Consider the following 15287-nt stretch of genomic DNA (forward strand, 5'->3'; position numbering starts at 1 on the left):
CTGTGCAGACACTGCTCAGAAGGTACTGGCTGGGGTGGAAGAAGGGGTCCACCCCCAGCACAAACACCACCTTCCCCATGAAAACAGGCACACAGAGCATGGGCTCTTCTCCTGCTCTGTGCCATCTGCAACAGCCCAGCCCGCCACAGAAATACCCTCTGCAACGGGCATACCCAGAGAAAGTGGAATTAAATGGGTCCTGCCTCCCACCCCTAAGAACTTTAAGCTTTGAGGGTGCCCTGCAGTAGAGATCCTTTCAGCTGAGCAAAGCTCCAACAGAAACCCAGAATTTACAGTGGTAACAAAAGCTCAGCTTCCCTCCTCTGAGTACCCAGGACAAAGGAAGAATTGAGAATCTGACTCCATGTTCTTGGAAGGCTAATTTATTTTGGGATATTCTATTCTATTCTATTCTATTCTATTCTATTCTATTCTATTCTATTCTATTCCAGAAATACTATACTAATACTATACTAAAGAATAGAGAAGGGATACAGACAGAAGATTACAAAGAATGAACAATGAAAACTTGTGACTGTTTCCAGAGTCCCAACACAGCTGGACTGTGATTGGTCATTAAGCCAAAACAATTCACAGGACACCAATCAAACAACCACCTGTTGGATAAACAATCTCCAGACCACATTCCAAAGCAACAAAACAGGGAGGAGCAATTAGATAATTATTGTTTTCATTCTTCTCCGAGGCTTCCCAGGAGAAGAAATCCTGGAGAAGGGATTTTTCAGAAAATATAACAAAGACACTCGTCCTTTCCCACTGAAGCCCATTTCAGAGTTTCAGATGGCACCCTACCTTGCGTGAGTCAGAGTCTGGCAGCCCCAGGTAGCCGGGGGGGAGGGTGCAGGACACGGGCAGCTGCCGCTCCAGGGGCACGACGCGCCCGTCCTTCAGCAGCGGCACCCAGGAGAACCCCACTGCAGAGGCAACCAGGCACGGGGTCAGAGACACACACTGGGACATGCCCAGCTCAAAACCAGCTCTGGCTCCCCCCAGGAAGCCCAAGGGATCAAGCACAGCAGTGTCATTAAAGCACCTTGTACCTGGTGAACCCCATTTGGACACAGCGCGGACCAGGCGTGGGTGAGAGGGGCAGGAACAAGCGTGAGCCATGGCTGTGCACCATGGTGCAACCTGTGAGGACTGGATGGAGGGAGAGGCTTCCCAACCAGGGGGACCCAGGTGTGCACATGCCTAGTGTTGCCAGGATCAGCCTCTGAGACCCTGATCTCACAGCAAGTTTTTATTGGTGACTTGCCTGACAACCGCACGTTTGTGCAAGTCAGGAACACACAGAAAGAGCTGTCAGACTGCAGCAAAAATTTGAGATTTAATATAAACTAAAACCATGGAGTTTATTCCATTTTTGACCTACAATATCATATTAGGTTGCTTTTAGAAAAGAAAGTTCATATAGGCTGGTATGTTAATCACATTTTTTTTCATGTCCCTACATCTGTTTTATCTGGGCCTTTTACGCTCCAACAGAAGTAATTTAAGCATTGAACATACCTTGAGTTTCAACGGTGTCTTGTTTTTTCGATGTTGCCTTTGTATTAATTTCACAGCTGACATGATAGAAGGTGAAAAGCAAATGATGCTTTTGATGGAGGTGAATTGGAAGCTCAATTTTAATCTAAAATGATATCATGATAGATCAGACTGTATTTTTAGTTGTGGAGTAATATTTTAGCTCTACTTCATTTCACAAATGTTATGTTGTATGCAGTTACACGAGACACATTCTTACCCATCTTAAATAACTCCTAACATTTTCATCACGTTTGCAACATTACTTATTAATGGGGGTGTGTGATTGGAGTGCACAAAGCGTGACAGTAAAGACAGCAGAAAACAAACTGACATTAAAACCTGACAAAGGCTCTGGCTGTGCTGAGCCCTTCTGCTGAGGCAAAGGGCTGGTGATTATCTTTACCCATATTTCACCCAGCCCTGGAAAAAGAGGTATTCTGGAAACCCCTTGGCATTGCAGCATCCAGGAAAATCTGCTGTTCCCCAGGTTGCTTTTACCTCATCATAGAACTCGGGGCTCTGGTTGTGGTGCAGCACGGCAGCGTAGGCATGTGTGGTCAGCAGAGGGCCCCCAGGCTTGCCATATATGCACTGCAAACACAAAGGAAGAGCTGAATTCAGGCTCCTGCCACCCTAAATCAGCTGGCCAAATTAAACCAGTGACCATGGAAACTCAGTGCTTTTCTCCTGCCCCGCTCAGCCTGGCTGGTACAGAACACCCAGCAGTGGTCAAACAGCAGCCCCATTAAAAGGTAACATTAACCCACCTTTAATGGCCTGGCATCAGCTTCATCTGAATCCCTGAACTCCACACAGACAGCAATATTCCTTGCCTGAAATGGGGGAGAACAGGAGCATGAGCAGCAGCATCACCCTGACCCACACCAAGCCTGGCTGCAGGTCACTCTCTGGGTCACTCTCTGGGTCACTCCCCCCAGGTCACTCCCTGAGTCACTCACCTTTGCAAACACCTTCTGGTTCTCATACTTCAGATGCAGGGGGTAGACATAGAGGTGGTTTTTGTAGACAGTGAAGGGGTAACAGTATTTTGCAACTTCTGGGACAAGCTCCTCCACTTCAACTGCAATGTCCTCACAGCCCTTCTCAAAAGGTTTTATAGGAATATAAGAAGCTGTGAAACAATCTGTAAGAGAATAAGAATGGAAAAAATTAGATCCACTAGAAAAGCCTTTTGGACGGGAGATGAGCATACATAACCTGTGACAGGTGTTGCCAAAAGCCCATGGAGTGACACTGAACACATCACAAGTCCTTTAAATGCAAGGTAAAGAATCCCACTGACCATGTTTGTAAAGCCCTACAATGTTATGGATCAAAAATGTGATATGAGATTGGTGCTAAAGCAGGCAGCTGGCTTCCTTCAAATTTAGGATGTGATGGCCAAAATGTAAAGAGGATCAATCCCTCAGGTAAACCTCTGCACTCGGACCACATCTCCTCCACACAATGCATCAGAAAGACTTACAAGTCAGTGGTTGTGCTGAATTACTGATTTCTGATGGCAGCCCTAAGATACTCTCGTTAATGCAACAGCAAAATCCCCCCTAGAAGCATTAACTCCTGAGGCTCAAGCCATCAGCACTTCTGTTAAGATTCAGGATCCTTACTTGTGAAGTCCAGCGGGATGTCTTTGATGATGATATTTAACTGGGCTGGAATAACCTGCAGTTTTGTCTTCTCTGGTCTGTGTTAGGGAGAGAGGAACAAGAGTGTGAACCTTGAAAGCTCAGGTGCTGAGTACATCATCAGCACATTTTGCTACCCTCCAAATATTTTAGAAATTGCTGTCTCATGCTTACACTTAACTGTTTAAAAATGCATGTTTAAATGCCTGCCTAGCCCCTGCACCAGTCTCTTGTACTTACTTCTTATACTCAGCTAAAAGCTTCAACATATCTTCATTTGAGAGTTTGCCACTGTCTTGCTTGTACAGGGGCGAGAATTTTCCATCAGCATCAAGAGTGCCCTGGGTGTCTTTGAAAACTGGCCTGCAGAAACAAAGAGGTGTATTTTCTAAGTGTTGGTAAATATACAGACACTGAGGTCTCTGACACATCTGAAAGGCAGCTCATAAGGCAAGGGGTTCACTGGCCTCTGACTGCTCCCAGCACCACAGAGCTGACTCTTCTCCCACCCTGACCTGGTGCTTAGACCCCACCCAGGCTGCAGCTGTCACATGAAATCACATGGGACATCATTACCCATTCCCCCCAATCCAGCCAGGTCAGGACACATTCAGCCCATTTCCAAGCCTGGTGCACAATCACAAACACCCTCCCATCCCCTCCCACTAACACCAAGTGGTAAAGCACCTTCAAACTTGCACATGGGCTCAGAGCACAGAAATCCCCCTAGGAAGGGAGTGCACAATAAAATACAGTTTGGAGATATGCACCAGCTTCCTCCTGGAGTCAGAGCAGGAGACTGGACTCTGCCCTGGATGAATACCAGCATCTCTGCCCTTGAAAATAACAGGTGTCTGTGTATAATAACATTAAAGCATCTGCACTCCGCTTCTGTGCAAGCACTTTCCTCTGAGACCCACAGGGGAAATGTTCCAGGGATGCAGAGCAACACAGCTCCCTGCACAAGCCCACTCAGCTCCTTGGTGTCCAAAGGCAGCAGGAACAAACCTGGAGCCAGTCCAAGTCAATGCCCAGCCAGAGCCCACCAAGGGTCCCCTTGGAAGAGGGCTGAGTGCTGGCTGCCAGGATCCAGCTGCATCCCAAACCCACCCCCTCAAAGACAAGCAGCCAGCAGCACAGGAACACCCAGCTCAAGAACACACATTGCAAGCAGCACACCCCCAAACTCCAGCCCACTGGGACAGCTTCCTGTGCTCCCGTGTCATTCCCAGCACCAAAATGCAATTCAGCACTAGGAGGCAGTAGATGAGCTTGCCTTCCTCTGGCCGAGCTTTATGTTAGCACTGACATACTTATGAGTCCCAGTAAAAGCACAGCAAGGGAATGGGATCACTACCTCCAGCCATTCCCAAGAACATTAATTAAAGCAGAGTTTAAGGCAGAAAACAAACCCATCTGATTGCCACTGCCAGGCTGGGAAGGCCTCTGCTTTTCTGTCCCTGGCAGTGGCTGGTGCCAGGAGGGAATTTCTGCAGTGATTCCCTTGGTAGCATGGGACGGTGTATTTTGTCCCCAGGAACGTTCTGCCCTGACAGCAGTAGCTGCAGGTCAGTAGGAAGGTTACTGCCTTCCCAGCACTATTTACTTTTTAATATTTTGTTTCTAATTCTAGATAGAGCATTTCAGCCAATCCCAGTTCTTTCTTGGGAGTTGGAGCCAAACTCTGCCCTCAGCTGCAACCTCACTGACTTCAGTCACTTGGCCCCTTGCCCAACCATGTCCCAGGTCCCTCTGAGCAGCAGCAGCAGCTGCTCCCACTGGGGGCAGAGCCCAGCCCAAGGTGAGGCACTGACCTGGCAGCCCAGCCGAAGGGCATCCGGTACTGCCCCAGACGGCTGCACACCTGCTTGGCCACCTTATGGACCTTCTGGGCAGTCTGCAAAACAGAGAGGCGGGTCAGATGTGCCAGGGCTCGATGCTGCCCCAGAACAGCAGTGAAGGATGCTGCAGTCTCCAGGGAGGAGCATCTCTCTGTCTGCTCCAGGCACCTGCAGCTGACAGCCATCCCTGTGTGTCCCTTCACAGCAGCCCCAGCTGCCAGTCTGCAAAGCAGCAGCACACGTTGTGGGCAGTCATGGTAAACCTCCTCAGGACTGAACTGCCAGGGTGTTTATTAGTGCTCGATTTGCCAAAAGGTATCACTGTATTTTTCAAAACTGACTGCACTTGGCTCATCCTATACAGACTCACAAAGTGTGCCAAGGGAATGCCATCATTACCACGCATTCTATAATTGACTTTTCAGGAACTACTCTTGACTGGCTGCAACAAGGCAGCATCAGCTCCACATGGATGCACAGACTGAAGATGGTGGCAAACAGCAAGGCCTCTCCCTTGGATGTCAGGAAAAATTTCTTCACTCAAAGGGTTGCCAAACACTAGAACAGGCTGCCCAGAGAAGTGGTGGAGGTGTTTAAAACACCTGTGGATGTGGTGCTTAGGGACACAGTTTAGTGGTGGAGTTGACAGGGCTGGGTTAATGGTTGGACTCAATGATCTGATAGGGTTTTCCAAGATAAAGGATGCCATGCTTCCATGCAGACACTTCATTCTAGGGATGAAGTATCCCACTTTTTCCTGTCAGCACAGCCCAGGCTTTGGCTTGCTGAAGTGTAGTGGGGAAAGGTCTGGCCCCAAATGTTGGCTCTTTCCAAATCCTCTGCCTCTTTCCAGGGGAAGGAACCAAGTCTCCCAGGACGGCCCAACTGAAGCCAGCCTGGGAACAGTGCAAACAGAATGAACAAAGCCTGTATTTGCCAGCGAGAAACCTAACAGCGGCAGAACAACCCGTGTTTCATCCCCTTCTACTCCCTGCAGCAGCAGCAGCCAGCATCACTCAGTTGATACTCCCATGGCCCCAGCCAGTACCTTCCCAGGGTCTGAGTTTTTCATGTAGGGCTCTGCACAGTGGGCAATGCTGCCCTGCAGCACCTTCTCCACTCGGGCCACCAGGAAGATCTCTGTGTGCGGGTTGGTCACGGAGAACACCCCCTGCAACAGAGAGGCAGCAGCTGTCACACAGCAGGAGCCCAGTGTGCACAACAGGGTCATCATCCCACTGCCCCTTCCCACAGCCCACACCCTGCCCTGGGGATGGGCCACAGGGGCTCCCCAGGCCTGAGCACGGCCAAGTCTTGGAAAACTCTCCCTGTGCTTTGCCCATCCCTGCCAGCGAGCCCTGCACGGCACCTTCGACACTGGCCAGAACTCAGGAGAAAAGCTGGCTTCTGGTCAGCACACCGTGGGGAACAGCACGCTCCAAAGTGACAGAAAGGCTCAGCAGTGACACAGAAGGAGGAGAGGCGAGGCACTGACCCGTTTGACGTAGCGCAGGCAGGACTCGGGGACGCCGTGCACCAGGCTCTGCCCAGGGCAGGGCCCCGGGGCTCCCTCTACCCTGGGCTCCGAGCCCTCCTGCAGCATCTCCCGCACACAGGGAGGGTTCAGGTCCACGTGGAAGTCAGCTGAAATCTTGCAATTACTTTTCAGGTCGAATAACGCCAAGCTTAGGAAAAAGGGCTCAACCTGGAAATTGGATTGAAGAGGTGTATCACAAAAAATGCACGGCACAGCTCAGGAGTACCACAAGGAAACTGGGAACCTTCTGCTCCTGTTTGCTCCTTTAGTTTGGTACACCAGCATTTTACAGAACTGTGACATGTAGCCACATTTCTCTTCACAGAGAAAAGCAAGGCACAGAATCTTCCCAAGAATGTTTCTGAGATTCACATTCTCTGAACCTCAGAGAAAGGAAAAACAACTCTTATCTCATTTGCTCTGCCTGTGTTGTGCCAAAGTAGAATGCAACATGGAGATTGTTTACCCAGAGTGATGGTGTTTTGTTTCCTTGGCCTGTCAGAGCCAGGTGTGTGTGTGCGTGAGGACTGTCAGGACAGTCATGAGATCCTGTGCAGCTGTGTGCAGTTGAGTGCTTGGCAGATTCAGTTTAGATGTACTGTAATAGATGTAATATAATATAGAATAACATAGTATAATAAAGTAATTCATTAGCCTTCTGATAAGATGGAGTCCTCCTCGTCATTTCTCCCTTGTTGGGGGCAAAAAATATCCACTATAGCGGCACACAATCCATGTTTATTTGCTTTATGAATATACAGATTCATTTTTTCCTGCACCTTCTTGCATTTTGATCTAGTCAGTTTGAACACAGCTATACGAAATATAAAGAATGAAATCCATATGTTTTTTACCTAAGTGGTAAACTATAAAGTCAGGAAGAAAAGATGAGCTCAATTTATTGGAGCTGTTTATCATTTTGCAATAAGAAATCGGCTTAAGAGTGTTAATGATCATCTGCTAAAGATCACTATATTTATTTTCTGAAGTCCAGCAGCTCTGGATGGCTCAACTGTGACACTCAAAATGTTCCTCAGATGCTATCCCAGAAGGAAAATTAGGTATCCCAACCAGGAGAGCTCAAATACAAGGCTGACACTGCTGAGAAAATGCATGTGCAAAATCTGCCAACTGCTTTGTGGCTACTGACCTTGACAGCACCAGGCAAGTGGCAATAATTCATGTATTTCTAATTCAAACATCCTAGTAGGCGTGCATCCATGGAAAGATAAAAATGCAGGCCTGAAGATAAAACTGTAGCCTGCCCAAGACATTCCAGCATGACCTGGAGGCATTACATCAATGCTGAAAATGTGCTGATTAGGCTCACTCTGGACCTGATTAAGGATGGATAACAAGAATCTTTGCTATTAGCAATGCATCCATCTGCTGGGAGTTACTGAGCCTGGTGTTGTGTCTCGGAGCTGTGAGCTGCCAGTATGAAACCATCACAAAAAAGCCTTTGTGATTCTCCCAGGCATGAGACAGGGCAGCATCAGCAGAGATGGGGCAGTGCTGGTGCCTCTGCCTGCCCTGCTGCTCTGCAGACCTGCAGAAAGGGCTGACCCCAGCCAGAGCAAGCACAGGACGTGACAGCAGGGATTTGTTCTGGGAGGAAAGACTGGAGGAGACTGGTCTGTTCAACCCAGCAGAACAAAGGCTGAGGTGAGATGTGATAGCTGCCTACAGACATCAGAGGCTCAGAAAATGCAAGTGTTTTCAGGCTAAGGCACAACTTTGGCACAATAACAAATGCATATAATAAAGTTACTGTGAATAGAGTTAGGCTGGGAGTCAGAAGAAGGTTCCAGAACAGGGAAATCCCTTGCCAGTAGGGGAAACAAAATAAAACACAGCCATGAGTGGTCTGGAGATGGAGCCTAATCATTTACCAACAGGACTTTCACAGGGATGCAGAATCTGGCAGACACACAGTCCCCATTCCCTGTGCCCCTGAAGCACAGGTGTCCCAGCAGGCTCAGTTTCTGGCAGGCTGAGGCACATCAGCACAGACCCTGTCCCAAACACATTTCTGGACTCTGGGCCAGCAGCCACCTCCTGTCCAGGTCCCACTGGTGCTCATGGCAAAATGGGATCGTTTTAACCCCACAGATTAATTTGCCAAGGTATTTTCTTGCTGGTGAGAGGAAAAAAGACAAAGCAGGACATGCTGGGGCTCCCCTTACGTTGGTGGGTCCTTCTTCTGCCCTGTCACTCAGTTGAGCAAGGAGGTTGAGGGAGAAGTCCTGGCAGCAAACCACAAAGCGCCGGCTGCACTTTTCCTCAAAAGGCTTCACATCTGGCTCAATCCCTGAGAAATCGAGTCTCTAGACAGCAAACAAACACATCTGGTCTCATTAAAAAAGAAAACAACCCTCTGAATAATGTTAAGGGATCACATTACTGCCAATACTATTTTCATCAATTTTTTTAAAGTAGCCTGAAAGGTATAAGATATTCACAAATGAGTGCAATTTGATTATGTTACACAAAGGTATTCAGGACATGGATTCATGGGTATGCATCAATTTTTAGCAACCTGTTTTGTAGAGCACAGCAAACTAAACCTCAGAATGATTTCAGTTCCTTCCTGCTTTGTTGTAACCCAGGGGATCTTCCCAAACACCACTTAGAGCTTGGGCAAGAAAGAGGAACATAAGACAAGAACCAGAAAAGTGCCTTCCACCATGAAGGTGTGGCCAGCTTAGAGATGGCCCCTGCCTGAAATACAGAGAAGGCACGCGTGGGATTATAAACAACATTTCACAGTGGAAGGCAGGTCCAGCTGCACAGCAGTGACTGGTATGGCTAGAAACAGCAGAGAGTGTCTGGCTGGGAGATCCAAACAGGCTGGATGATCATCACCTCCTCCCTTAACACAGCACAGCCACGTCTGGCCTGTGCCTCCACACCCACCCTCCCCAAAGAGCAGGCACACAGCAACCAAAGACCCTCAGCCTCTGACACACCCATTGTGCTGGGCTCTGGGGACAGAGCTGCCAAACACCCCTAAATACCAGCAGCTATTTTTGCTTCCCTTATTTTCTTTTCACAAGGAAAGTACTTTGCTGCATGTGTTCCTGCTCCCAGATTCCTGAGCACCAGGCATACAAGTATGCATGTACCAGCACTGACTGGAGCAAAGACTCTGAATGCCTGGTGTTACAGCAGATCCAACTGACCCACACCACAATGAAGCACTCTGGGTATAGAAAGAGGGCACTGATTTCAGCCTAACCATTTGGTTAGGTAAAAGAAGTTATCTTAGATGCTCCACACTGAGCACAAATATTTCCATTTTTATTATCCGACTAGAATAGAGGAAGCTTCTCAGACCTTCTCTTAAAAAAAAAAAAGAAACCAAAAAGCCTCCTGGATGCTTATCTTCCTTCTGCTAAAGACTCTAAAGAATTGCCAAGAGAAAAGCTCATTTTGTATAACTAAACCTTTTAAAGACTAATTGCATTTCCTTGTTAAACCAGAATGTTCTATTTTACAGGTGTGAACACGCCAAGTCAGAAGGAGAACCAGAAACCATGACATACCCTGGAACTGTTCTCTAAAACTCTGTTAGCAACTCCAGCCCATTCCACTGAAATCACACACCTGGACCCTGGCAGAGAATTCAAGTTCAAAGCCAAGAAGAAAATAGGCCAATAGACAATGACCCCTACTCCAGTGCACCAGAGCAGCCCAGGGTGTTTCGTTCAGTTTGTCTGTCCCGACATTTGAAAACTCCCTGAAGCCTGAGGCTCTCCCTTAAACCCCTGCCATGGCCTTTGCCACCACTGCTCCCTGCACCAGATGTGCTGAGCCCAGCCATCCATGCAACACCTCTTCTACTGCTTCTTCTTGCAAGCAAGAGAACTTCTCAGAGCCCCAGAAAAAACCTGGTTTGAAATCCAGCACCATCAAGATGCATCACATAAATGCCAGCAAAGCTGGAGGGAGACCATGTGTGGGGCTGCTGCAGCTCTTCCCTGTGTTAGAGCTACCTCCTGAGCACTGACACTCATTCTGCTCTCACTGACAGGAATATGGGCTGCACTTCTGCTCTGCACTGAAAACATGCTGCTTCTGCAGGCAAACCCTGTGGCCGTGCAAGGGGACAAGGGAGGCGCACACAGTGAACAAAACCTCACACTGGGAAACGTGGGAGTGTTTACCTGGACTTCTGGGTCAAAAGAAAAGATGTTTTGTCTTCCATCATTCCTGCTCAGTTTGTTTAGTTGATCTGTTTCTCTTCCATACTAGGACAAAGGAAGGCATTGATATTAGTGCCCGGCCACACCGAGGCAAACTCTCGCTATTAGGAAAGAACTGAATCAAAACAAAATAATTATTTTTCAGGTTGCCTTTGTGATACATGAGCTGATGGAAAGCACTGCCATGGTGCAAGGACAGTGCAGAGATGTGGCTGTGCTGAAGGAAAAAGCAGGCAGAAGCAGGCAACCACACTGGGAGGTGAGGAACACGCAGCCTCAAACCACGGGTGAGACAGACAGGTGGGATAACAGAGACCCCACCAGGACCTGGCGCCTGCCCAGAGCTGGAGACACAGAAAGCAGAAAATCCCTCTCCCAGAGAAGCTGGACAGAAGTAGCTGTGGGTGGGGAGAGTGATCCTGCAAACACAATACCTTCATCAGCTCTGGATGCATGCTTCTCTCCAGGCTCTCCAGGATGTTCTCTGACTTTCCCTGCGTGCTCGATTCATCATCTGCAAGGACACCAGAAACAGATGTTCAAAACAACTGCAGGAGCAGCACTCTGCCAGAAAGCATCCTGCAGTATTTGCTAACAATAGCACAGAAACAGTTTCCAGAGATTTTTCCATTCCTTGGGAGTAAGATTTTTCCATGCATTACCAGTATCAAAGTGTACTATTACAGTCTGCTATGTCTGTCCAAAGCAGAACCTCACAGAGCCAATTTTCCAGGAGCCTTGTAACTTTGCCATGGATTTCCCTTCCAGAAGAAGGGTCACATTTCCCTCCACTTTTATTCCTCAGACGATCATCTGTGTTATCCTAAGCCCCTTTGCATGATACTGTGTGTCAGCCACAATTCTTGCTTCAAATACAGTACAGAATACACTTCTCCAGGCACACTGCCTGTATCCTCTGCAGAAGGGAGGTGTTTGCTTACAAACTGACCTTGCACAGACTCCACAGCATCTTTCTTCTCTTGCACCAAACTCTCAGTATTGCTCTGGATGATCTTCCTCAGAGTTACCAGCCATTCCTCCATCTCCTGCTCAGTTTCAGCTGCCAGGTAGTGGCTGTACTTGTCTATTGTCTTCAGCTCAAACGCATAGCGGCGCATCTTGGGACACTGAACAACAAAAACAGATCTGTGTTACATTTCCCTCAACAGCTCAGCACAGCACCTGCCACACAGCTCCTCTCTGGGAAAGCATCCTGAGCTGAAGTACCACAAAACACAAGGCAGGCACCCTCCCTGACACAGCAATCTGGCTGCAATCACAGAGGGCTTTGTGGCTTGAGCAGTGCACAGGTCCATGGCCAGCTGCTCTGGGTGAAGGAAAAGCCAGACTGGAGCACAGACACTGCACCAAGGAGCAGGAACAAGCTCCTTCTGATGTCACCAGACCTTTAATATTTACCTAGAGAAGCCAGGAACTCAATTTGTTTGACATGGTAAGTAATGCTGCACTCCAGGACACTTAGAGGCATCTATCTTTAAAAAGCAAGTGGTATATTGCAGCTTTTTGAAGCTGTGCTGGCTTTTAAACAGCATTTTCCAACCAGAAGCCAAGGCAAATCTGATGCAACTTGGGAAGTACATCCCACAGATCACTGAGGTGTGTGCATTATTGCTTTCACTGTGTTCAGAAAGATAAATGGAGACTCACAGCTCTGACTCATCCATGCTGAAGCAAACCACTGGGGTAATTTAAGCCACCCTTCACCAAGCTCAGTGCTTGCAGCTTCTGCAGAGACAGCAAGGGCAGAAGGCAGAGCAGCAATCCACTGCTGCACCTCACTCTAACACAACCAAGCAAACCCAGGATTTAGACCTGTATAAACACCTGCTCCTAAAAGCTTATGACCCCTGAGTAGGGCCTGAATTCCACAGGAATACCTGCTTGAATGGACTTACCAAGGCACAGCTTAAGAAACAAGCAGCTGGAGCAAGCAGCAGCTAGAGGAGGAAGGTGCCCCAGGTAAAGTAATATCATTTACTCACTGGCCTGTTGATCAGTTCAGCTGGCCAGCTTTGGGTTAGTTTGCAATTCCATGCCTTCAGACCTCAAGAGAGCAAGCCTGTCTGCCTCAGAGCCAAATCCATAAATCCATGCAGAGCCACACAGAAGGGACACCTACCTGAACCACATCATTGCAAGCATCCAAGAAAATGCAGCCTTTGGATTCTTTTGAAATTTTCTCATCTTTGTAGGAATTCAGAATATAGGAGCCATCTGTGAGCTGTGACAAGTAAAAATACCTCCTCTTGAATACCTGCAAAAACAGAAATTCTTGCTCAGGCAAGTATTCACTCTGCTATGCATCACAAACCACAGCCATGGTTTCCACATCTGCCCTCCCTGCTATTGAGAAAAGACTGCAACACAAAACACTGCTGACCCTGGAGTGTTCAGATTCACCCATTTGAGTATGGTTTGCTTTTACACAGAGAGATTTCCATCATCTCCTTTAATTTTAATGCCCTTGTTGTTATTGTAAGTTTGCCCATCTAAAGCAATGCCCCAGGGCTTCCAGCTCATCTCTCAGCTGGCTCCAGCCTCATTTATCTTTACAAAGCAATGCTGCACAGTAAATTCAGATCAGCACATTACTTGAAGATCCATCCCATCCTAAAGCAGGTATTTCCAGAGCCTTTTTCATACAGACCTCAGTTAGACTTACAAAGCAATTGTCTGGAAGACTTAGGAACAGACGTGTGGAAATTCCTAGCACTCAACTGCAAGCCAAGGGACAATGAAATCCATTCAACTGCTTGGGTTTTTTGTGGCTTTGGGTTTGGTTTTTTTTATATAAACTTATTTTCATGAACTGGCTTTGGCTTAGTGTCCAACTCTTACATCAAAAAGCAGCAATTTCAGGAGAATTGCCCCTGTGTTTGTACTACTGATTTTCATGAAGAAAAACAAAGCTCTCCAGTATCTCTGAACACCTTTCTTCATGCTTGTCAGACAAAAGCTACTGGACTATATAATTCAGGAGACCATTTTGGCAGCAATTGGGGAAGCACCAGATGCTGTAAGGAGCAGGGTGCATTTCACTGTTGCTGGGTATCTGTGTGAGGAGGATCATGAAAGAAGCCAGGCCAAGCAGCACTGCAAGGATTTCTACTGTTCTGTCTACCTGGAAAATCTATTAATAAATATGAATAAACACAGCATTTTTCATCCCAGATGGGAGATTACTAGTAATTTCCTGTTTCTATCATTACTGACACCAGCACAGGTTCAGTAAACCCACTGGCTTGCAGAGAAGTGGGAGGGAGCCTCGTGCCCTGAAGCATAACCCATCCCTTCTGAGAGTAACCTCTGGCCTCATTTGGATGACTAATTAGCTGTAGAGATGCTCCACGGGCTGTTGAGCTTTAAGTTTTGTAAGATTTAACAGAACCTTCAGCTCAACAGAGCACAAAGATACATGGACAGCCAAGGATGTGAAGCATTAATCCAGCCTAAACACTGATTTAGCACTCCACTGAAGCAATCTCAGGAATTTTGGCAGTGGATGCTACAGAAACCCATGACAGATCTCTCTCTAGATATTACAGGGTTGATATCCCTTGTGGTTATGGGATTTCATGCTAAACAGTTTGCATTTGCTGAGCTCTGTTCAAAAGCAAATGCAGAATCAAACAGCAAACACTTTTCCTGTGATCTTCCCCCCGTGCAAGCACTGCTGTCAGAATCACTGTCAGAAGATGAAATGAACACTAAACCTGTGAGCAGAGGGAACATCCCCTCTGATCAGGCTACAGGTGCTGCACTGAGATTGCAGAGGGAGGGCTAGAGCACTGGGGAAGTGCATTTGGGCAGAGAAGGACAGAAGGACAGTCCTGGTGCCGTGGTTATTGCACAGGCCACCAACAAACCATGCTGCAAACCAGAGAGGGGGAGCTGAGCCAAACCTGGGCAGTTCTCTGCACAGAAAAGGGCTCTGAAATAAAGGGTGGCAGCTGCAGCCTAATGAGAGTTTGCTTGTGGCTCAGCTCTCCACAGAGCTCACTCTGCACACGCTAGGAACAGCGTGAGACACAACAACCAGCAGGGAACCTGCACTGACAGGGACACACCACAGCAGCCTCTGCAAGTGGTGGCAAGGCTGAAGATGGCCAAAGTCCTCAGCTTCCTCACATGTGCCTTAGAGGTGTTGCTGATTATGTGGTGAACCACAAAACTTTCTAAGAGGAGAACCCCAGAATCAGAGTGTAGTTGAAAAACAGACTGCCCAGTTTTAGTTCTGGACATGAAGAGTTTTCCTTAGTGACTACTTGGCTTCTTTTTTTTTCCTCTTCCTATGATGCTCTGTTTCAAGGGAAAAAACCATGAGAAATATGACTAATCTTCCAGATAACTTAGGAGACTCTTGGCTCCAAGACACAGCTCAGAGAACAGCTCCTGATCCTCAGAACTTTGATATCAGAGCTTCACTGGAGACTCTGGATCTTATAAATTGAACTGAAGCCAGTGCAGTTCAGGTAACTTCTCTGAC

The 15287-nt window shown here is 47.6% G+C and overlaps 1 protein-coding gene across 2 annotated transcripts in view; it reads right to left on the reverse strand.

Moving 5' to 3' along the window:
- The window catches only part of DOCK11 (dedicator of cytokinesis 11), a gene marked incomplete at its 5' end in the record, with an annotated part of 81326 nt that overhangs the window by 40441 nt on the left and 25598 nt on the right, over positions 1–15287 (reverse strand). For both annotated transcript variants that reach the window (XM_084213006.1, XM_084213005.1), the window contains 15 exons: positions 814–935; positions 1531–1654; positions 2050–2142; positions 2319–2384; positions 2511–2695; positions 3180–3256; positions 3438–3560; positions 5012–5094; positions 6087–6209; positions 6534–6743; positions 8762–8902; positions 10742–10825; positions 11215–11294; positions 11730–11907; positions 12921–13055. In XM_084213006.1, the coding sequence (XP_084069132.1) occupies positions 814–935; positions 1531–1654; positions 2050–2142; positions 2319–2384; positions 2511–2695; positions 3180–3256; positions 3438–3560; positions 5012–5094; positions 6087–6209; positions 6534–6743; positions 8762–8902; positions 10742–10825; positions 11215–11294; positions 11730–11907; positions 12921–13055 (1824 nt within the window). The remainder of the gene's footprint in view (positions 1–813; positions 936–1530; positions 1655–2049; positions 2143–2318; positions 2385–2510; positions 2696–3179; positions 3257–3437; positions 3561–5011; positions 5095–6086; positions 6210–6533; positions 6744–8761; positions 8903–10741; positions 10826–11214; positions 11295–11729; positions 11908–12920; positions 13056–15287) is intronic.

The sequence above is a fragment of the Fringilla coelebs genome (genome assembly GCF_963513975.1).
Source record: "Fringilla coelebs genome assembly, chromosome: 11".
Classification (NCBI taxonomy): Eukaryota; Metazoa; Chordata; class Aves; order Passeriformes; family Fringillidae; genus Fringilla; species Fringilla coelebs.